The sequence below is a fragment of the Drosophila kikkawai genome, chromosome 3R, assembly GCF_030179895.1.
Source record: "Drosophila kikkawai strain 14028-0561.14 chromosome 3R, DkikHiC1v2, whole genome shotgun sequence".
In the NCBI taxonomy this organism is placed as follows: Eukaryota; Metazoa; Arthropoda; class Insecta; order Diptera; family Drosophilidae; genus Drosophila; species Drosophila kikkawai.
In genome coordinates this window covers 22,617,501-22,639,842 of record NC_091731.1, presented here as the reverse complement: position 1 = coordinate 22,639,842, position 22,342 = coordinate 22,617,501, and the positions used below count along the sequence as shown (strand labels likewise).

General features: G+C 36.9%; 3 protein-coding genes, 1 long non-coding RNA gene and 1 other non-coding gene across 8 annotated transcripts in view; 4 read left to right on the top strand and 1 right to left on the bottom strand.

The window, feature by feature from the left end:
• The first annotated feature begins 821 nt into the window (after positions 1 to 821).
• On the top strand, positions 822 to 4,378 carry LOC108073310 (synaptic vesicle glycoprotein 2C). Its single transcript, XM_017164870.3, has 9 exons — positions 822 to 1,083; positions 1,728 to 2,175; positions 2,241 to 2,419; positions 2,586 to 2,767; positions 2,946 to 3,335; positions 3,518 to 3,635; positions 3,699 to 3,858; positions 3,917 to 4,044; positions 4,113 to 4,378. Exons 1-9 carry the CDS (start codon positions 1,038 to 1,040, stop codon positions 4,166 to 4,168), a joined length of 1,707 nt encoding a protein of 568 aa, XP_017020359.1. The 5' UTR covers positions 822 to 1,037; the 3' UTR covers positions 4,169 to 4,378.
• A 3,021-nt stretch (positions 4,379 to 7,399) lies between these two features.
• On the top strand, positions 7,400 to 9,860 carry LOC108073339 (putative transporter SVOPL). Of its 4 annotated transcripts, XM_017164903.3 has the most exons (9): positions 7,400 to 7,874; positions 8,142 to 8,320; positions 8,377 to 8,558; positions 8,613 to 8,812; positions 8,879 to 9,035; positions 9,098 to 9,212; positions 9,278 to 9,437; positions 9,495 to 9,622; positions 9,685 to 9,860. In XM_017164903.3, the coding sequence occupies exons 1-9, from the start codon at positions 7,495 to 7,497 to the stop codon at positions 9,738 to 9,740; spliced, it is 1,557 nt and encodes a 518-aa protein (XP_017020392.1). In that variant the 5' UTR covers positions 7,400 to 7,494; the 3' UTR covers positions 9,741 to 9,860. The 4 variants fall into 4 exon arrangements, 1 of the variants encoding a protein (XP_017020392.1); XR_011445348.1 differs by lacking the exon at positions 9,685 to 9,860 and having other exon boundaries at positions 9,098 to 9,208; XR_001770658.3 differs by lacking the exons at positions 9,495 to 9,622; positions 9,685 to 9,860 and having other exon boundaries at positions 7,401 to 7,874; positions 8,879 to 9,039; positions 9,098 to 9,208; positions 9,278 to 9,417.
• A 2,309-nt stretch (positions 9,861 to 12,169) lies between these two features.
• TRNAW-CCA (transfer RNA tryptophan (anticodon CCA)) lies at positions 12,170 to 12,241 on the top strand. Its single transcript has one exon. It is a non-coding gene; the product is annotated as a tRNA-Trp (tRNA).
• A 2,096-nt stretch (positions 12,242 to 14,337) lies between these two features.
• TkR86C (Tachykinin-like receptor at 86C) overlaps positions 14,338 to 22,342 on the top strand; it is an 18,165-nt gene continuing 10,160 nt past the window's right edge. Inside the window, exon 1 of the mRNA XM_017164896.3 lies at positions 14,338 to 14,519. Coding sequence (XP_017020385.1) covers positions 14,338 to 14,519 — 182 coding nt within the window. The remainder of the gene's footprint in view (positions 14,520 to 22,342) is intronic.
• The window catches only part of LOC138929016 (uncharacterized), a 695-nt gene continuing 557 nt past the window's right edge, over positions 22,205 to 22,342 (bottom strand). The window contains exon 3 of the long non-coding RNA XR_011445439.1: positions 22,205 to 22,342. This exon is cut by the window's right edge and continues 5 nt beyond it. This is a non-coding gene — a long non-coding RNA (uncharacterized lncRNA).

The following is a 22,342-nucleotide window of genomic DNA, read 5'->3' as shown; positions in this document are numbered from 1 at the left end:
GGAGATAAGTATAACGCTGATAAGATCACCCCTATGTCGTGTGGCTGGAGATAAAAGTAAGACAGACGTCGTTCAAGCATCCACAAATTTCACCATTGAAATGACGTAGGCAACTTGGAAGCGTGTTAATTTCAAACTAAATTTATTTGTATGCTTTGTTTCCTTGCCGAATTGAAATTATTTGGAATATTATTTGAAATATTCCTTTCCGTTTCATTGAATGTTAATGTAAAAAAAAAACGTGATTATCCCACACGTTTTATGGGTCGTGATGGTTGCTACCTCATGTCTTTATCGTGGTAACACCGCATAGTATAGTATAGTTTGTCTCGCGGGCATGGGAAAGACTTTAGACTTCCACAGGATATATGGCAAATATAGCAAACTTTGATTTAATGAAGTTTGAAATAACGCATTGGGAAGTAAAGTATCGTACAATTTATAAAAATATCGTAAATATATACTAACTATAATTTTCAATATCTTCGATATTTTTTGCTAACATGCGTGAATATTTAAATTATTTGTATTGCTGTTTATTTATATAAATATAATATTTTTCGTTATGGTTCATTATGTTTGTAATTTTTCTTTTAAAACGCCTTTTTTACATATTAAATGTAATTTAACTAAAATTTTGTGTACTCATCTTCATATTTTTGTCCTAAAACGCAATGTAGTATCTTCTCGCTAAGCAACGTGTTTCTGTTGGATAAACACAGATTTATAAGTTTATTAGCTTCTTGAGATTGTAAAGCCAGAGATAAGAGAGTTGTAGTTGAGTGAATCTTCAGTTTTAAATGATGCGGGTTCCGATAAAAGCAGGTGGCACTCGCTCTAGATCATTTCTCGCGCAGCATTGCAAGTGCAAGCAATTGTCGGTTGAATCAGAAAAAATATATTTACATATGTATATAGTGCGGTGACAGTGAACTGAAATCTTTGATTGCATCGAAAAGCTGCAGCACATTAATTGAACAATCAATTTCAAGAGCAACACAATAAAAAATAAATAAAAATAAAAATTAGACTTAGAAATGTCGGAAAAGAATATTGAAAGTGTGAATGCTGAGAAGCAAAAAGGTAATAGCGTGTTGAAATAAAAAATGTTACGTGTTTTGTGGAGTAATAATTAAATTACAAGGAATTATAATGTAAATAGAAGTTTGTGTTAACTAAGAAAGAAAATTTCCATTAAGAAAATAGTGAAAAATAATATAAATAGCCATAAAACAAATGATTTTATTGGCTATAAAACTAATCTGAATGGTGTTGTATATTTCCCAAAACCCCAATCTGTGTTTGCTCTTATATATTCTTATTTATAACTAGAATAAGGCTATTTAATCTACGATATCATGTTATGAATGAGTGTGGAAAATTTTAATGTAAAAACTTGACCGAAAATTTAAATATATATAAATTATTAAACAAAAATAAAAATAATAACAATATATAGTTAATGTTACAAAGAGAATGCACATTATACATGTATATTTAACATTTTGAGATTAATTTAGAAAGCAATTAGATACGCAATATTACAGTAAAGATAAATAATCTGTAATCTTGTAATAAACCTACAATGAAAACAATAATAGCAACCCTTGTTTAACAGTGCAACGGCTATCTTAAGTTTAAATAATCTCTCCCAGAGATTATATCTCTCACTGGACCATAAAAACTAGTTCAAACTGCCATCAAACAACTCTGCTTTCCCTTCCTAGTTACAGAGCTGCAAAAAGACAATGAGGGTGAGGATGGGAACTCGGATAGTACGGCGGAGGCGGAGGCTACCGGGACCAGCCAGGAGGGTCCTGCCACTTTTGATAAGGCCATCGAGGGCGCAGGCTTCGGCATTTTCAATCTGATCCTGCTCTTCGTATCAATTCCCGCCCAGAGTGCCGCCATTTTCGAGTCCAGCTCCATGTCCTACATCCTGCCCGTGGCCGAGTGTGATCTCCGCCTGACTCTGGAGGATAAGGGTGTGCTGAATGCCGTGGCCTATGCCGGCATGACAATATCTGCCATAGCCTGGGGCTACCTGGCAGATACGAAGGGTCGCAAGAAGATTCTCTACTGGGGCTACCTGATCGATGCTGTCTGCGTGTTCGGCAGCGCTCTCAGCCAGAACTTCACCATGTTGGTGGTGTTTAAGTTCTTGGGAGGATTGGTGTAAGTTTATTCTTGATTTTATGGTTATAATGGAACTCTTATTTAATTTGATTTCTATTTTTTAGGGTAAATGGTCCAGCAGCTGTGCTTTTTACTTATTTGACCGAAATGCATGGACCGAAGCACCGGTCCTCCGTCCTTATGATCGTTGGCATGGTCACCTCAACGGCTACGGTTTCACTGCCACTTTTGGCCTGGGGCATCTTTCCCAGAGACTGGGACTTTCAGTTTTGGGGTTTGAATAGTAAGTTCAAATCATGGTTTATTATTTATCATTTAAAAGAAAGGCGTTTACCATATTCACTTGATATATTTATTACCCTTTATATCTATTGTTTGATTTTTTAAAATTATTTCATAAATTTTGCTAACGTTTTAAGTTATGTTTTAAAAATTCTTTTTTCGTTTAGTTCACAGCTGGCAAATTTACCTATTTGTTTTGGGCATTCCAAGTTTAATCAGTGGCCTGATATTTTGTGTCATGCCGGAGAGTCCTCGCTTTTTAATGGCCCAAGGACGAAACGAGGAGGCACTGGAAGCCTTTAAGCAGATCTATCATGTGAACAGTCGAAAGCCCAAGGACTCGTATCCAGTAAGTGGGAAATTAAATCAAATAAGCGTTTCAATACATTTAGTACTTGGAAATTTAGAATATAAAAATATAATAATTAGGAATAATTTTTAAAAGTAAATATTTTTACGTAGAACATATTTAAATTTTAGACAAATTTAAAAACTTTTTTATTCATATTTTAAACATTTTTTATTAGATCAAAGCCCTGGTGCAAGAGGTTCCTAATCGAAAGGCCGCCAAAGACGAGGCCATCTACACCATCGAGGAGAAAAAAACCGGGAATTTGCCAGATAAAAAACCTACACGCACTCTCTCCGAGAGCCTCCGAGCCGGCCTGGAGCAAATGAAGCCACTGGCAAGGAAGCCCCTGCTGGGACTAGCACTCTGTTGCTATACAATGCAGTTCGGCATCTTCCTGGGCATGAACACCATCCGACTGTGGCTGCCCCAGCTCTTTGCCTCAATGGCTGAGTTCGAGGCACTGCACGCGGGCGAGGGCGTGGATGCCAGCATGTGCACAATCCTTGAGTTTAGTGTCAATCGGACGGCGGAGACTGCCTTGAATTACGCCGATGCCTGTTCAGAGGTGGGTAATGTGTATATTAAAATCCGGAGATAGCAGAGCTAGATCTAAAGATTAGTGTTAATCTGTCAGGGTTTTAATGCCCAATTATCATGAATGTGACGTAGTTATTCCATTATCTTATTGCATTGGTGGTTTCTCGTACTGTTACTCTCTGATTAAGAAGTATGTATATCCTTTTACAGCCCAAGGTGATCTCTATGGACATGTATATTAACAATATTATAGTATCGGCCACTGGCTTTGTGGGCTACTTCTTTGCTGGTGGAATTATCCGTGCCCTCGGACCCAAGCGAATGATGAGTGAGTTGCTCTTAAAGTTTGATCTCTATAAATATTGATTAATTAACTGACTTCCTTTCGCAGCTTATGGACTGTTTCTATCAGGGACCTTTGGCCTTATCCTATACTTCTCCGTCAGCAGTCTGATGACCCTAATTGTGGCTGCCACCTTCCTCACCATTACGGGTATCGCCGTCTCCTCGCTCTTGGGGGCTGTGGTGGCCCTTTTTCCCACACAACTGAGGTGAGGTGTTCGCATATACTGTGTGAATAATAATATTAATAGGGATACCGCTTTACAGAACGGTTGTGGTTGCCATTGCCATGATGTGTGGACGCTTTGGCGCCTTGTCTGGAAACTTGCTCTTCCCCGTATTCGTTCAAATAGGATGTTTGCCGCCGTTTATAATGGTCTCTTCGGTGCTTTTATGTAAGTTTATCATATGTAAAATTTAGTTTACTATGTTACTAAATTATTCTTATTTTTAATATTTCTAGTATCCGGCACCCTTTCCATATTTGTGCCCAATCCAGCCAAGGCCACCTTTTCCTAAGCAGATTGACAATGTTCTTCCAAATATTTATTTATAAGTGAATTTTAAATGCCTTTCTAGTTAAAACCAGATCTTTGCTACATTAGCTAGCCTAGCTTTTGTTTAGTTGTACAAATTAGAGATAAAAGATAGGCGCTCAACAACTATTTATATAAACATTAAGTAATCGAACCAAATATACTTATGAATATTTATTGTTGTACAAACTAACACTACAAACTATCTTTAAACGCGGTGAACAGGAATAATTCCGCCCGATAAGCAAGGACAAAAGGCAGGTGGAAGTAGCCGACATGAAAATCTCATTAGCGCCAATTAGCTGGTAGCCTGTAAGCCAGGTGAGAGTGGTGGTTGAGTTGCCTGGCAGGTGAGCGATCGGATACAGACAACATTAACCAGATTTGCATCGACGGGTTGAAGAGTAAATTAGTGCTGCCTCACTTGACTTATCTGGCAGACTTTAAATGGCAGCGATTTATTAGATAGAACGCTTCATTGACTAATGAACTTATACTTTTAGTATAAATAGGAGAAGATTGTTCAAAGATGTTCATTCGAAATTATCATCGCAATGAATATTCTAGTGAGTAGAATCTTGTTTTTATACCCTTGCAGGGTATTATAATTTCAGTCAGAAGTTTGCAACGCAGTGAAGGAGACGTTTCCGACCCTATAAAGTATATACACTGCGCGTCACCAGATTAGCGCCCCCCTTGGTGCTCGCGTTTGAAGTAAAATATTATCAAAACTATTAAAGATTGAACTGTACAATTATTATCCAATATAATTCGATTAATTCTCTAAATAAAAACATATATTAGAACGCAGTTGGTATTTGCATAGAATTGTATTAAATTAAAAACTAAAGAAACACGTTTATTTGGAAGAAAAAACTGCGTCATCAGATTAGCGCCCCCAAAATATAAATTTAAACATCTTTCTTAACTTGCTGAGCACAGCAACTATTTTTTTTTTGCTGTTAAATTAAACATTTTTCTTTAATTTGACATACAATATGGGCAGAGGAACAATCTTATCTTCGGAGGAAAAATCGAAAATCGAAGCGTTTAATGAATGTGGACTTTCTCTTCACAAAATCGTCGAAAAAACGAGAAGACATCGCAAAACCATTGCAAATTTTCTTCAAAATAAGAAAAGCTATGGAAAAAATTACAAAGGAGGTAATAACAGTGTTATTAGTTCCGCAGATCGCAGTGCTATACTTCGACAGGCGTGTAACTCCCACGACTCTACCGCCAAAATAATAGAAAAAACTTGTGTTAAGACAATAAAATCGACTTTTTTAAAGGTGATCAAGAAAGCTGACCCTTTAAAGAAGCTAAAACTAAAAAAAAAACCACCCCTTAACCAAGTGCGAACAGAAATCCGCCTAAAGTTTGCTCACACGCATATGACATGATCCAATGAGAGGCATAACGTCGTATTTTCAGACGAAAAAAATGTAACCTAGGGGGTCCTGACGGATATAATTATTATTTCCACTATTTACGCAAGGAAGAGCATCATCTGGATCGCTTACATAGTCGGGTTGGAGGAGTAATGGTATGCGGAGCCATATCCTATTATGGCAACTGCGAACTGCAGTTTTTAACCCCAAAGATGAACGCGGAAAATTACAATTGCGTTCTAAAAACAGCATTTCCCGTTTTTAAAAACTTATTTCGAAATCTGAAATAGCATTTTCAGCACGACTAAGCCCCAATCCACAGAGCCCGGTCCGTAAAACTATGGAATCAAAAGGAAAATGTCAGTGTCCTGGAGTGGCCCCCATACTCCCCAGACCTGAACATAATAGAAAACGTCTGGGGATGGTTAGCTAGGAAGGTGTACGAGGGTGGCAAGCAATATGCTACCAAGGAGGATTTAATTCACAGTATAAAACAGGCCTGGTCAACAATAACGTTGGAATATTTCAAAAACTTGTATGACTCTCTCCCCAATCGAGTTTGTGAAGTCCTTGTAAACAAGGGAGGGGCAACCCATTATTAAATTTCCTTAAAAATGATTAAACTTAATCATAAAATTGTTAAAGATAGTATTTTGTAAGAACTTTATCAAAAAAAGTTAAGTTAATGTAGGTGGCGCTAATCTGATGACGCAGTTTTTTCTTCCAAATAAACGTGTTTCTTTAGTTTTTAATTTAATACAATTCTATGCAAATACCAACTGCGTTCTAATATATGTTTTTATTTAGAGAATTAATCGAATTATATTGGATAATAATTGTACAGTTCAATCTTTAATAGTTTTGATAATATTTTACTTCAAACGCAAGCACCAAGGGGGGCGCTAATCTGGTGACGCGCAGTGTATATTCTTGATCAGCATCAACAGCCGAGTCGATCTAGCCATGTCCGTCTGTCCGTCTGTCCGTCTGTCCATCTGTCCGTCTGTCCGTCTGTCTGTTTCTACGCAAACTAGTCCCTCAGTTTTAAAGCTATCTGAATGAAACTTTGCATAGAGTCTTCTATATACTCTCACTGCTATATATGTCGGAACGGGCCGGATCGGACGACTATATCATATAGCTCCCATACAAATGTTCGATAAATTTTTAGAAAAAAAATTATAACTTGGCTGTTTTTCAATATTTTTGCATCATTTTTAAGATATAGCCATTTTATTTTATTACAGAATTTTGGTAAAAATTTTATGAAAATCGGACCACTATATCTTATAGCTGCCATAGGAACGATCGGAAAAAGAATAGGAAAAAAATTATAACTTCGTTGTTTTTCAACATATTCTTATCTACTTTTATATATAAGCTTCTTTTATTATTTCAGAATTTTGGTAAAATTTTTATGAAAATCGGACAACTATATCATATAGCTGTCATATAAACGATCTGTAAATGTGGAGAAAATGTAAAGCTGGGAATGTAAAACTGTAACTGTCAAACTGCAAACATAATAAGTATAAGTAAAATGTAATGAAACTCTGTTTTGTGAGTGTTTTCAGCATTTAAATTTATAATATAAACATCAAAACCAATCTGCAAGGGTATACAAACTTCGGTGTGCCGAAGTTAGCTTCCTTTCTTGTTTTAAGTATAATATTATATAATAACGTTCTATACAACAAGTTGACGGAAATTTATAGAATTTTTTTGCGTGTAAATGAAGAAAATGCGAAATTTGTAAGTACTATTGAAATAAGGACTTTTGAAATATTTTTAAGCAACAAAAATAGTTGTCAAAATATTCACATATCAGTCTTATTATCCAGGACTCTTTCAAGTATTTGTCAAAATTTCCACAGTTCCCCAAAAACTTCATATATATCTATATATATTTATATTTCTAATGGCTGGCAATGCGGAGGAGGCGGCCGACTTTGAGACGGCGATTGCCGAGTGCGGCTTCGGTATGTTTAACGTCTTCATCCTGTGCAGCGCAATGCCCTGCCTCACGGCCATGGTCTTCTCCGCATCCGCTCTGTCCTATGTGATGCCCTCGGCGGAGTGCGATCTGGAACTCAGTCTCCTGGACAAGGGATTGCTCAATGCGGCCACATATGCCGGAATGATCATCTCGGCAGTACCCTGGGGTTTCATTGCCGACACTTTTGGACGCCGTCCGGTTCTCATTTCCGGCGGCTGGCTTGACGGCTTCTTTGTTCTGTGCGCCTCCTTGAGTCAGGATACGGCCCAACTGATGGCCTTTAAGTTCTTTGACGGTTTCGTGTGCGTATATTCAACACTTTTTGTAAAATATATTTCATTATCAAAGTTAATGATGATATCTTGAAATGGAAAATGCTTATTTTTAATCTAAAAATATGTTTCTTATATTTACAGTTAACTGAAAACATATAAATATACTTAGATTATCATGAACAATTATTCTTAAGTAAAAATAATTTCATTTAAAATAAATATTGTTAGATTTATATACAAACTATTTTCTTTGAGTGCTCAATCGATATTCAAACTAATGAGTTTCTCCCTCAGCATCTGCGGCCCCTTTGCGGTGGTGGTCAGCTATTTGGCCGAGTTCCATGGGAAGAAGCACCGACCGTATATCATGCTGTTTGTGGGCCTCTGCGTTTCCGCCGGATCGATGATTATGCCCCTTATGGCGTACGTTTTGCTGCCGGTGAACATCTTCTTTAAGGTGGGCACTTTGGAGTGTAGGTGAGTCCCGGTCGATGTGACCTCAAATCTTAAGCTTCTCTCTCGTCCGCAGTCCGAACGTGGCAAATTTTTATGGCAGCCAGCGCAATTCCCACTTTGATGAGCGGCCTGATGCACATGTTCCTGCCCGAGAGCCCCAAATTCCTTATGTCCCAGGGTAACTACACAAAGGCCATGGAGTCTCTGCAGCGCATATATAAGATGAACAAGCGCAAGAGCAAGGATAGCTATCCGGTGGGTATTTATTAAAGGTTACTATTATTTATCTATAAGATTGATTTCCACCAGGTAAAGCGCCTTACCGATACCACGCCAGATCGATCCGCTGAGCTTGATGGCACTGACAGGCGGTTCACGCGAAAGGAGAAGTTCAATCGGGCGAAAAAGCAGTTTAGCGAAGGTTTCAAGCAGCTGAAACCCATGTGCGCTCAACCCTATTTGGGCCTCTCCCTGAAGGTTTATTTTCTGCACTTTTGCCAGATCATGTGGTGAGTAAATGTCATGCATAAACCATAATCCATCATCTATTTTTAATATAATTTTCTCGTGATCAGTGTGAATTCGGTGCGCTTGTGGATGCCGCAAATCTTTGCCACGATGAACGCACTGGAAAAGCAGGGCGCCAACGATACGAGCGTGTGCGCCGTGCTGGATCACAATGCTGAGGCCTTGCCCCGGAACTCGGACGCAAGGAAAGCGGAGTGCAATCTAGTAGGTAGGATATCGCTTGGCCCTGCCTTCACTGACGCTAAAATAATGAATCGATCGAACAGCACCACAATGCGGACAGCTATCTGGGTAACATAATAGTGTCGGCCATTGGCCTGGCCGGCTACCTGGTAATTTTTCCACTGATGCGAATCAGTTTTGTGGCGAATCACATAGTGAGTGAGTACTGTAGGGGGTCGGGTTTGGTATTAAGGAACACCTGAATTAATTCTAAATCATTGTAGAGGTGTTTCTCTTTGTTTGCATCTTCCTGGTGGGTGGCCTGTACTTTGTGAAGACTTCACTGGTAACGGTGATGGTCTCAGCCACTTACTTGACTCTTATGGGCATTTGTGCCACGACTGTTATAGGGATGTCTGTGGTGATATTTCCCACTCTGATGAGGTTAATAATTGTACTATTTTTTATTTTATTGATTAATTTTAAATATATTTCTAACAGAACTATGGTGCTGCTGTTGATTATGACTTTCGGCAGGCTGGGCTCTGTGAGTGGCAATATCCTTCTGCCTCTGTTTATGCAACTCAGCTGCCTGGCTCCATTTCTGTATTTAATTGCTTTGATGACCAGTAAGTTATATCTTTCTTAGTGATTTATAAATTTAGCTATAATCGAACAAACTCTCCCACAGTTGCCTTTCTGTGCTCGCTGTTCCTGAAGTTTGACGATCAGCAGGCCCTGAATTAGAGCTAGAGAGAGTACCACAGAAGTTAAGCTGGCCGCAAATATAAATGAATTATTAATCAAGGCAATCAACTGTGTGCCATGCGGTTAATTCAACTTAATTACATTTTAATCCCGCAGTCAGCCGACTTTGATTAATTTCTATAAGAGGGGGAGGAGTGCATGTGTGTAGTGTTTGTATATTCTAGTAATTTTGTTTTGCGGTCGGCAATTAATTTGCACATGCAAAAATGAATCGCAACTCGCGCTTCAATGGCTGCCAAAGTAATTTTTCACAAAAGAAGCTGTCTGTTTTTTCCATGTGCTTTTCCGCAACCATAAATCAGCACTACGCCTTGTTGCTCACTCTCCATGGAAGTCTCTTAGTGATGCACACATGGCGTATGCTTGATGCCGCACTAGAGTATCCAATTTCTGGGGCACTTTCGCCCCTGACCCCCAGCCAAACTAACCTATTTCTCAGGCTGTCAAAACAAAGTCAAGCGGTAATTGACACATGTTGACTTGGGGCGACTCCCTCGCCAGTTCGTTGGCGACTTTCCTGCGAGTTTCCATACGTGAAAATATATATGTATGTATGTCTGTGGTGTGTGTACGTATGTACTATATTGAGACATGTCCGTAGTTTGGGCTGCACTTATTCCGGTTCAATTTATTGGCAAAGCCCTCGCAGGCAGACACTGAACTGTGAGTCATCTTGTTTTTTTTTGTTGCACTCAGTTCTGCAGGGAAGAAGGGTATGCCAGAGTTCTCTAAATGCCATTGCATATATTAGGTATTTAAAGTTATTAAATTAATAATATAAATCAGCAAAGAATGTGTACTTTTCGCTGTAGGTATTTTTTTACTTAGCTAAAAATTAATTAGCAGGTATCTTATATTCGATCTAACCTGATGCTTCGAACCATAGTAGAATTCTACTATGCTTCGAACCGTCTAGTTATGGCTACAAAATTTGACTAAAAGCCTGCTTAATGCATAAATGTGTGGGCTAAAAATCCTAGCAGATTGCTCTGTGTTTTTAGAGCTTTCTATTTGGGCGAACCCATAGCCCATAGCCATAGCCCCGCGCACTCTATAAAAACCCACGAACAACAAATGCGCATAAATTTATCATAATAAACATGCATAAATCGCCGTGAATATAAGCAAGGGAATCCCCCCGGAAAATGTGCAGAAATATGCTTAGGGCGTAATGTGTGGGATGAGAGAGGCGTTGGGCGGGGCCGAAATGTGGGCTATAAACTAAACGAAACAAGATCGTAATAAAAGCTAAACATGGCAATGCATATGCGTGTAAGAGTGTGCGTGCCCTGGACCAAAATGAGGCCCATAGTTACACTGGGCACTGGGAGAAAGTTCTTTGGAAAAAGTAAAGAAAGATAATTATGTTTCACAAAATATTTAAGACATGTTCTTATCCTACAGAAACTAAATTTAAATCTAGTCTTTTAAGTATGAAAATAAAAACTAAAATTATATATTGCCTATATTTTATATTTGAAGCAAAATTAGTGCTCAGTGTGCAAGTGCCAGGAGTTCTAGGAGTTTGAGGGTGTCAGGACTCGCCTGAATGGACAGTCATAATCACATGGGGGCAAAGGTTAGAGGGTTTGGGGGATAGAGAGAACGCAAAGAGAGGCAGACATAAACATTTCCAGACATTAGCAAACACAAAATACAACAAAAAAGCCAAAGCACCGCACAACACACACGCACACACACATACAATCACAATCGTTCATTTGAACAATCCTTGAAGTTGTCATTGTGTGTGGGTCGTGTCCTTTGCCATCATTTACAGGTCATTCATCATATCTCAAAGTCTATTTGAAGCCACAGCGAAAGCAAAACCCGAATCCGAAAGTGAAGGTGAAAATGAAATATAAACCAAAATACCAAAGGCATAACAGGTGAATTGAACAAAAAACCATTAAAAAATCCCAAGGGACAGAACACCAGACATAAAATATGAACTAAAGATGGCATTGTACATATACATGTGACAAGCATTCTTTGATTTATTAATTGCTTAACTTAAGTGAAAAAGTGAAAAATATATGTAGAATGCTACAAGATGTACTCTGTAATAATTAACTGTATTTTTGTACAAAAGTTTTGCATTAAAAAGTATATATATACTCTTAAATATAATAATTTTAATAATTTCTCATATATGTCAATATTAATTTATTTCACTCCAGCTATTAAAAGAACAAACAAAAGTAGAAAAAGAATAATAAAGCTTAATGCACTTAACTTGTCATTTTTCAACCTCTATTAAATTAATTCATTTAGAGGGCTATGCTATGCTGATAAGTGAAAAATAATATTATTTAATTTATAGACCTAGATAGCTAGGTGCTTGATTAGTTTAAATATTACTAATTGAGTTCTGTGAGAAAGTCAAGTCAGTTCTAATCTTATAACAGGACTCCGTGGCGCAATGGTAGCGCGTCTGACTCCAGATCAGAAGGTTGCGTGTTCAAATCACGTCGGGGTCAATATTGAAACATCAATTTTTTCCTACATATATTATTTTTGATCAATTTTCTTACTATTTGTCTATTTTAAGCATTGCAAAATAGGTAAAAGTAATCATTATTGATCATGTTAAGGGCATCTTTCAAACTTTTAACTTAAAAAGGGAAATTTCCTTTTTTTGAATGCGTCGCCAATAAACTTAATTAAAAAAAAATTAAATTATAAGAAATGTTTTAGTGTTTCTCTTAAATCTTCTTAAATCTCTTTTTAAGCACTCAAAAAGTATGCAATTATTTATGTGTTGCAAGGATGGTTAACACTTTAATAGGACACTTGAAAATGCGTGTATAATTATATTTTGCGTTATATTTAATATTGATATTCATATCTTCTTTTAAGCTAAATAAACGTAAAAGAAATCTCAAAATATTGTTAAAGATTTATTTAAACGGTAAATGTTGTTAATTACCTTTTTAAAAATTCTAAAAAAATCTGTATATAAATTTAATCAAACAATGTTGCTATAAACGGGATATTTAGAAACATGTTGGTGCAGCATAATGTTGCCAGGATTCTCTCAACAGGTTGTGGGGTCCTTGTAAGGGCATGGGGGTGAAGCTCCTGTTTGTGTGTGTGTGAGTGTAGACTTGCTCTTGGCGCCGCCACGCCATCCCGTTAGCAGAGGCAGTGGCTAAGCCAACGAAAGACTATGCTGTTAAGTATGTTTAAGGTAGCCTCATCGTAGAGAACCTTCAAGCACGCACTGAACGTTAAGGTCCTCAAACCCGAACGCTTTGGCAGCCGACGAGACTACCTTGCTACCCACACATCATGCTGCTGACTTTGTAGTTCCTTTCATGTAAAGCCCGCTCAGTCGGCGGCGGCACTTGCAGCCCTAAAGAACGCGCGAGTTAACGGTGAAATTCGGGAGCCATTTTAAAAACGCATAGCCGTCTAACGGTCTAACTTCGGTGTGTGTGTGTGGATGGGTGTGTAAAATAATGCAGTAAATCGTCCGTCTAAAAAAATAACCACAGTTTGGATATGGCAAAAAAATGTTTTGAATAAACCAATGTTAAATGAAAAAAAAAAAAGAAATGTGATTAAAATAACAAATTTAAATACGCGTTAAGTGATTAATCAGTGCGGCTTTTTAAATAGCAATTGATTAAGCTATTATAATTGAATTTCAAATGGTTTCTGCATAAAAAACCGAAAATAAATAGTAAAAAAAAGCAGCTTCAATTAAGGTGTGACAGTTTAAACAAAACGTAATTGTGCGTTGTGATTGATAACCATTAATGCAACTTAATTATGAGGTGAAGTGAAACACTGTTAATGTTTGTTTAAGAATGAAACAGATAATAACTCATAATTCAATGAATTAATTAATTCACGAAGTATAATAAAACATATATATAAATGTGCGGTATTAGTTTTTAGCAAATAACTAGTAGAGGTTCCTATTATTTAAAGAAAATTAATTTGAATAGATAATATTTAAACACTATATCCAGAGCATTTTTTAAATTTATCCTGCATTATAAAATATACAAAATTAATTCAATGAAATCTCTTCGTATACCAAACCATCGTTATCATTTATTATTCAATAAAAACTCCATTTTAATGCAACTTATGTCACAAAATTCACTCGAAAAGTGGACATTTAATAACCACCAACCACCGTGTCGTATACGTTATATTGTTAGTGATTAACAACGGAAGGACTGAAGCGTTGGCAATTTCCGCGACTAAATGGCGCCAACTTGCCACATTCAGCGGGTAGTGCAACTTATCCTCAGACCACGCCCCCAAATTCAAAGCGATTAAGGCGAAACAAAAAATAAAATAAACCATTGAAGGACCCTCTGAAAGGAAAGGATCAAGTGCAAAACGGAGAAGCGAATGCCACGCAAGTGAAAGGTTACATTTTACGAAGTAATTAAGGCTTGTGTGTGCAAAGCCTCCAGGGTTGCAGCCCCGGAGGAGTCGCAGAGACTCTCAATTTCACCATAAAGGTTTCTATGGCGCCGGAGCATTAAATGTGCCACAAGTGCAGCAGCGGTAATATTACGTAACGCAACGCAGCCGCCTTCCCAGAATTTCGCGGAAAATGTCGGAAATCGTGGACACCGAGCTGTTGGTCAACTGCACAATACTTGCCGTCCGGCGATTCGAGCTGAACAGCATCGTGAACACCACGCTGCTGAACAGCCTCAACAGAACTGAGGTGGTCAGTCTTCTCTCCAGCATCATCGACAACCCCGATAATCTTGGTAGCATCAATGAGGCCAAGTAAGTTGGGGGAGCCTATTAAAAATATTATTTTTGTATTTAAAATCCAAGGAATAGATCAGAGAATGAAAATACAAATTCTGTAAATACGAAAGGAAACCTTTTATATGATTTAATGTTTCGCTATATTAAATGACTTAATTGTGTGGCAATTTAAAGCCAATTCCTAACTATATTTTAAGCATATCTCGGAATTCGTTAACAATTCATTGAAGCAGCTTATAGCCTCCTTCGCGGTAAGCCATTATAAACCTCCGTGAAAGTTATGCAAATTAAAGGAAGGAGTTAAGACCGATTCTCTGTACTCGCCCAGTTGCCGCTGATGAGGGCCAACTGATTATCCGTGGCGAGCGCTTAAATTGAATAAAGTTTGCCGGTCTGACAGCTGATAAACGTCTTTGCCATTCGTTAAGGCGAGGTCGGGTTTCATTAGGTCGCGGCACTTGAAATAAAATCAAGTCCCTGTATCTAGGAATTCTTAAAAAAAAAACAAAAAAAATAATTTTAAAAGTTTTTTTTTAAAGGATCTATTTCTTGGAAACTGCTATTGGCACACTCTGAACTCTCTGAAATTATACTATAGCTCTTAGAACATAGTTTTAAATTTATTAATAAAATTCTGAGTGTATTTTGAATAGGAAGAGGGTTAATTCTTAAAAGATTTAAGATATGCGACTTAGATTAGTATATTTGTTTGGGCCTTATTACAGTTTTTCTTAAATAATCTCACTTTATAAGGGTTTAAAGTTTGAGTTCATAAGGTTAGGTTTAAAAGTGTAAACGTATTTTTTTACAGTGTTTTTTGCCTATTAACTGTGTCCTTGTAGTAAGCACTGCTGATGTTTAATTTTTTATTATTAATTTCTCTGCAATGTGGCAGGATTAAACAGGCTCTATAAATCATATATATCAGCTAATAATTGCTTTGACAAGGGCAACATAAATACATAAAAAGCATTCAGTAATTAAAAGGAAAAAAATTATATAAAATGAATTAACTTTTTCAACATTTTGCAGTATTATTGTGGGGTTTAGCGGTGTAATTTAAGTTTTAGAGAAGTCACTTCCACAAAAAAGTTTCAATTAATTATTACATCTCACTTAAAATTTAAAGCATTGTTGTCCATAGCATTTATTATGGCGTTGATTAATTGAACCATCTTAATTAAGCCCAAACCGAAGCATTGTAAATATTTAACCAATAAATTGGGACTTCGAAAGCGATTGCTCCTGCTCCGCCGGGGAAGAGCAACCACGGATAATTAAGAAGATTAATGGGTCCTTGGCGATTGAGCTCGGGTTAAATATGCTTTAATATGTTTTAATCACTGTAATTATTTTCTGCTGACCATTAATGCCTGTCTTTCGCAACCGCAAAGTGAAATTAATGAGCTGGCCGCAAGTACGACTATGGCATATAATAACTCAAAAGTTTGCAACATAAACATAAACAGAAACAGAAACAGATATAATGAAAACGGAAGGCTGGGGCCAAACTTTCGGAAAGCTAGCCAGCAAATAAATATTCACTTGGCATCCCTTTAATTTGATCAATGATGAATCTGTTTCGGTCGCCCTTCTGCCGGGTTAATTAGGCTGTTAATTTGTTTTTCATTCGCACTCAATGGGCTTCTGTTTTTGTCGCTCAGCGAAGTGATGATGTCCTTGAGGTTTCTGCCAATCGAAACTCAATTGTTTTTCAATGGAAAATTACACGGGGGGATAATATTTGTTTACTCTTTCGATAAGGCCGCCAGGTCATTTGCGCAAATAATTTGTTAAGAAAGGAAGGAGTTTACAGGGGTTTTTGATTTTAAGTCTTTAAGAAAATTAAATGTATGTTAAACTAATTTTGATATATTTTTAATATTATACTTTTGGTGGTTCAACTTTTTGAAATATTTCTTATGAACATTTTCAAAATACGATAAACAACTGCATTTCTTTGGAAATAAATTTTCCAACAGGAAAATGATTGGCAAAAGCTGCACCTAATTATAGCAGTCAATAAGCACTTCCAGTGAAAAACTATATAATAACCCCATCAGCAGGTCCCGAGAAAGTGTTTTCAATTTGAATGGATTTTTTTAAAGGCAAATTCATCACGTTCTCAGCGCAGTTCAGCTGACCTTATGTAATTATTCCCTTTCAATCAGGAATAGACAAATGCCACAGTGAGCTCAAAGGGCTTTTGGCAAACTCACACACAAAATTCACTAATTGTTTTATCGCAAACTCCACACAAAGCCTCACATTTTGTGTGTAGGTGACGAGTGCTGTGCGCAAAAAAAAAAGGCGCCACAAATAATTAAATTCCGACAAATGAAAAGCTCTTCGCTCTCAGTCGCCCGGCCCGAAACGAAATCCTTGAAAAACTTTGACTGAAACAAAACGGCAATGCACATTGTTGTTCGATGTTCTATATTTGGGCCCTAAGCCCCGAGGTTTAATGCTCTTTGAGTGTGCCAAAAAAAAAAAAAGGGAGAAAGTGCGTGAAAGGGAAAATACATGTCAAGAAATTAGTATGAAGCTATCACAATTTGTACTAAAATATAGTGGTTTTAAATATTTGCTTAAAGTGAGTTAAATGCTAATTTTGTAGGTAAGTGTTTTTAAGGGCTTTATTAATATTAAGAGGATTCTACAAAAATAATTAAAATATATATATATATCATATATTCTTCTCATAAAAAAGTTGTTCTTTTTGCAAATCTTTTTTTTAACACATCTATTTTGTTAATACAAAAATTCAAACATTTCTCCCTCTGCTGTGACATTCCCTTATGCATGGAACAGTTGAGCTCATGAATTGCCTGCCGCTTGTCTCGAGTTAAGCTCATTATGTTTGCTTGTGACTTACCTTCAATCGGGGCAAATGTCTCGGACATTTCCCATGGATTATTGATGGCAAAAACTTGACGGTTTTACCTCGTCCACGCGTCTGGGCTTTGCACACACACTTCAGTGAGTGGGTGCCGGCCCACGCGGCGGATACGCAATGCCAAAGTTTATTACAAAGCGATGGAGCATGGCGTGTATCGGAATGGGAATGGGCTTGGGACTTGGTCTTGGGCCACAGTCGATTTAAAGAGAGCATCCTTACGAATTTGATGTTTATGGCATTTCATACGCTTATTGATTTTGATACTTGGCCAGTGATAACAGCGCAGCACAACAAAGGACGCACGACATTAGTCCTCATCCTGCGCATCCTGCTGAAATTGTTATCGTTGTTGTTGTTGTTGTAGCCTCGGTTGGTGTCCATCGGGCTTTGGCATTTTTATGGCAAGACTCAAATCCAATCAGAATGGATGGGTCACATAAAAACAAGAAGCGTTCCGAGGCTTGTAGAAGAATAACGACTAATAAATACTCTTTCTGAAAGAAAAATCCATTAAAAATAATGTTTAGCTAAAATTTAATAACTAAACTTTACTTTTAAATTAAAAATCAAAACCTTGAAACCCAACAAAAATATAAATAAACAAATTTTAGGGTATTGTTAATCGTATTCTTTAAGTCTACTCAATTACCTAATATTTATAGGCATTCATTATATCATATCTCTAGCCGATTTTTTTGTCATATTCATGGGAGACCTCAAACCCATTTCAGTTTTCAAAAAATTTATCTAGCTAAAACCAAAGGACTCTCATGGCATCCCTACGTTTTTCTTACACATTAGCTAAAAAAGCTGAGAAACCCCTTTTGAGACGCCTTCAACTGTAACATTCCGGATGAAAATCGAAAGAAATTGTCTGGATTAGGTTCGGACAGAAGCCGACTCCTTTGTGCCTTAGACAGGAGCAGCTTGTTTATGTCCATTCACCGATAGCTGCTGCTGAGCCCCAGCTTAGAGGAAATTGCTGTCCGGAGCCTAGTATGGATTTTTGTGAAAATAATGTTGGCCATTTTTAAGGGACTGACTTCCTCACACTCACTCTGGCCGCACACCGAGTTCGAGTAATTTGCATATGACAAATTTTTCAATTAACTTTTTCCCACCAAACATAAAACAAGTCCCCAGTGGGGGGCGGGGGAGAGGACATGGAATGTCCTTGCTATGTTGCAGCCGAAACAGATATTCGGACACAGGCATGAAAATTTAATGGCCACTCCAATGGCAAACAACATGGAAAGTTTCATTTACGCATTGTCCTGACGCCCCCACCACCATCATCGTCATCAACACCCTCGATTGCTCTGCCAAGTGCATGTGTGATGAAGGCGGGGTAAGGGATTGCCTGGTAACGGGGAAATTGAATGAGCCATCGGAGCAGGAGGAGCAGCACCACTGGACCGTGACCATCTCCGTTCCATAAATTCTGAAATTGAAAATGGCCTCATTTGCGGAGCGAGTCGAAAATGTGAGTGGCCTGTCCCCATTGTTTTTGTCCCTGTCACCGATGATAATGACGATTCTGGTTGGGATCTCGGGGCCAGATGCTGGGTGGGTTTGGTGCTTGTGACAGAGACCATTTGTCAAGCCTCGATGAACACTAGATCGGACTTATCTAGTGGCCGCGACACCCTTCACATAATTTGAGCTAACACTGAGGAAAAAAAGTCGCAGTCTAACTAGGGTTAATTTATTATTTTTTACTTTATAGCTTGGTTTAAGATTATTTGCAATATTTATTATTATTCAAACTACATAATTAATATTTTAATTGCGAACAAGGCTGCCATAGATAATTATCTGAAGAACCTTTTTATTTTTATAATTTATTTTCGTGTCCGATATAAAGCTGAATTCCGGTGCATAGCTGGGAATAATCCTTGTGTCGGGGCCGAATTCGTTGACATAATAAAGCTTGTTCTTAAATTGAAAGTAATAACTGTTTGAGAGCTTGAATAGTTAGCTTTACTTACCTTTCGAAAGGGACATTCAATAGGGAAATTCGAATGCCGCCGGACCTCAGTGGTAAACGATTTAATTAAATAATTTGAATGCTGGCTGACTAGCAACTGACAGTAATCCATGTCCATTGAAAAATAGTCTATAGTGGTTGATCCTCTTTTCACGGACAATAAGTAATGACCCTTAATGTCATTAAAGTCCTCGGTCAGGCTAAACTCTGCACTGAATGTCCCTGTACCCCTTGAGGTTTGATTAACATGACAGCTTAAATTTTTCATCAATGCGGGCCCATAATTTAGGCATTCAATTTTTGTCATTTTGATATCCATCTTGTCACGATCAAAATATAAAATTATATTGGTTTTACTAGATATTTATAAGTCTAGTGAATTTGTCTTACCTTTGCCAGAGCGAAGCTGAAGATGATAGCCAAGCTCAACAGGTGACACCAGGTGGGATCTCTATTGACGTACATTATAGCGAAAATCGAGAGGTAAACTGAATACAAAATCTGCCCAAACTTCCAATAAATTGATTCCATAAGTAGATATTAATAACTACCCCGCTATCCATCATTACTTGCTTTAATAGTTTCACGGGATCGAACCACTGATGAGCCTTAAAAACCAGCCGAACGAGTGAATATCTACTAAATAAACATACTAAATCAATTTCTAATACTACTACTAATACACTTACTACTACAAATGCTAATTAAACTTATATTAACTAACTATTCACGGACTTAAAAATATCTGAAAATAAAGTTTTGTTAATAAATATAACATTACACTTATTTTGTACCGTTTTTTATACAACAAAATTACAACAAATGATATATAATATGTGTTAGTTTCGAACAAGACTGCCGTGTACAATTATTTTCAATAATTTATTATTCTTCTGATCTATTTGGGTGTCCGATATAAAGTCCATTTCCGGCAGATAGCTAGGAAATATTTTTGAGTTTAGCTTGAATTCCCTAACATAATACAGATTATTCTTAAACAAAAGGAAAGTATTTGAAATGTATGAAAAATATAGATATAGTTATATTTTAATTTTTTAAAGACTTACCATTTTTAGAGGACATTCCAGTGGAAAATTTGAAACTTTTCTGATTTCAGCAACAAATATGTTGAGCAAATAATTTGATTGCAGATTTCCCCATGCCTGGCAATAATCCATTTTAACTGATAAATATTCGTGCATGGATGAGCCTCGCTTCACGGACAGTACGTAGTGGCCCTTGAGCTCATTCAAGTCCTTTGTTATGGAGAACTCTCCAGAGAACGCTCCTGTACTTCGGGATGTTCGATTTGCATAGCAACTCAAATTATGTATCAAATCCGGAGCAAAGTTCTGGCACTCTACTTTTGTCATTAATACTCCCAACTAGTAGAAAAATGTTGGAAATATTTCAGAATACACTAATTTTTTAATTCCACTTACCTTTGCCCCAGCACTTTCTACAATTAGAGTCATCAAAAGCAGGCTTAACCAAGGTTTAATATTTTTTACGTTCATTTTGGTGAATAACAAACGGAAGACTGAACATGAAATCGCAATTTTTTAAGCTAATTGAAGTCGTTTAATTGAACTATAACATATATTACTATATATTATCTCTACTCATCAATACTTCCAATAATTGCTTAACTGACACGGGCTCCACTTAAATTTTAAAAACTCTGATTTTGATCTTCTTTAGGCCTGGCGAAATAATATAAAACTACACTTATACCTATTAATACCATTATTAATAATTTTGCTGTTGGGAACGACTATTGTTTACTTAATTAAACTTATGAAAGCAGTAAAAAATGCATCACATTAAATATGTTAGGAATTGATCGCATAAAATCTGCCCTCTGTATTAATTTTTATATATTTTTATACATGGAAAATTTTATTTAATTTTGTCACGCACCAATCTGCCATAAACAATTACTTGCAGAGCTTTCTTTTTGTTATAATTCATTGTGGCGTTCGAGATAAAGTCCATTTCTGGCACATAGCTCGGTAGAGCTCTTGTGTCAAGAGCAAAGTCATATATATAGTAAAGCTTTTCCTTAAAAAAAAAATAATTGTAAAGGTTTATAATTATTTAACACAAATATAAATTGTTTACCTTTTTAGCTGGACATTCTAGAGGAAAATTCGACGATCGATGCAGCTCACTGCGAATAATTTTGACTGCATAATTTGATTGTATACTACTTAGGGCCTTACAAAAGTCAATTTGTAGCGATATATACTGTCTTATCGATGATCCTTGCCTCTGGGATATCGTGTAATTTCCTATAGCTTCATTTATGTCTTTGGTGAAGGAAATCTCCATGGAGAATGTTCCTGTACTTGGGGATGTACGATTTACCCAGCATTTTAAATGTTTAATAACCTCTGGGACATAATTCAGGCATTCAATTTTTGTCATGAAGGCACCAAACTTTGTTGCGTTAAATATAATTTTGAGAGAAAACATAAATTTATGCTTCGCTTACCTTTGCCTGAGCACAACCCAGAAAGATGGCCAAGCAGATCAGCTGAAATAAAGTTGAACACCGTTGGACGTTCATTTTAGTGAAGAACCAAGTCGGGACTAAATGCAAAATATAAATTTTACTAAGCTTAGTTTATTAAATACCTTTTCGATGCCTCATTACCCCAATATCTATCTCTAATTCCATTGATTGCTTTATTCATTCGATTGACTCATTTGAAGTGTATTGCTTTAAAATTTTCGATATATTTAATATATTGGAAATCATACAGAAATTTGTAGATTAGTATTTCACTGATGACATATTTATTTTATGCTCGAGCTAGTCTGCCGTGGATATTTACTTGACCAACATGTTTTTTGTAATTATTCAGTTGTGTGCTTGTTATGAAGTCCACTTCGGGTACATAACTGGGGAACACTTTGGTGTCGACAGCAAAGTCCTTGATATAATAAAGC

What these genes read in the sequence shown, in the direction of transcription:
- LOC108073339 (XM_017164903.3), top strand. Translation starts at nt 7,495, where the DNA reads ATGGCTGGCAATGCGGAGGAGGCGGCCGACTTTGAGACGGCGATTGCC. An exon ending in TGTGGCGAATCACATAGTGA is followed by an intron (nt 9,213 to 9,277) that starts GTGAGTACTGTA and finishes AAATCATTGTAG; the next exon opens with AGGTGTTTCTCTTTGTTTGC. An exon ending in TTTAATTGCTTTGATGACCA is followed by an intron (nt 9,623 to 9,684) that starts GTAAGTTATATC and finishes ACTCTCCCACAG; the next exon opens with TTGCCTTTCTGTGCTCGCTG.
- LOC108073310 (XM_017164870.3), top strand. Translation starts at nt 1,038, where the DNA reads ATGTCGGAAAAGAATATTGAAAGTGTGAATGCTGAGAAGCAAAAAG. An exon ending in TCAGTTTTGGGGTTTGAATA is followed by an intron (nt 2,420 to 2,585) that starts GTAAGTTCAAAT and finishes TTTTTCGTTTAG; the next exon opens with TTCACAGCTGGCAAATTTAC. An exon ending in AGCCCAAGGACTCGTATCCA is followed by an intron (nt 2,768 to 2,945) that starts GTAAGTGGGAAA and finishes ATTTTTTATTAG; the next exon opens with ATCAAAGCCCTGGTGCAAGA.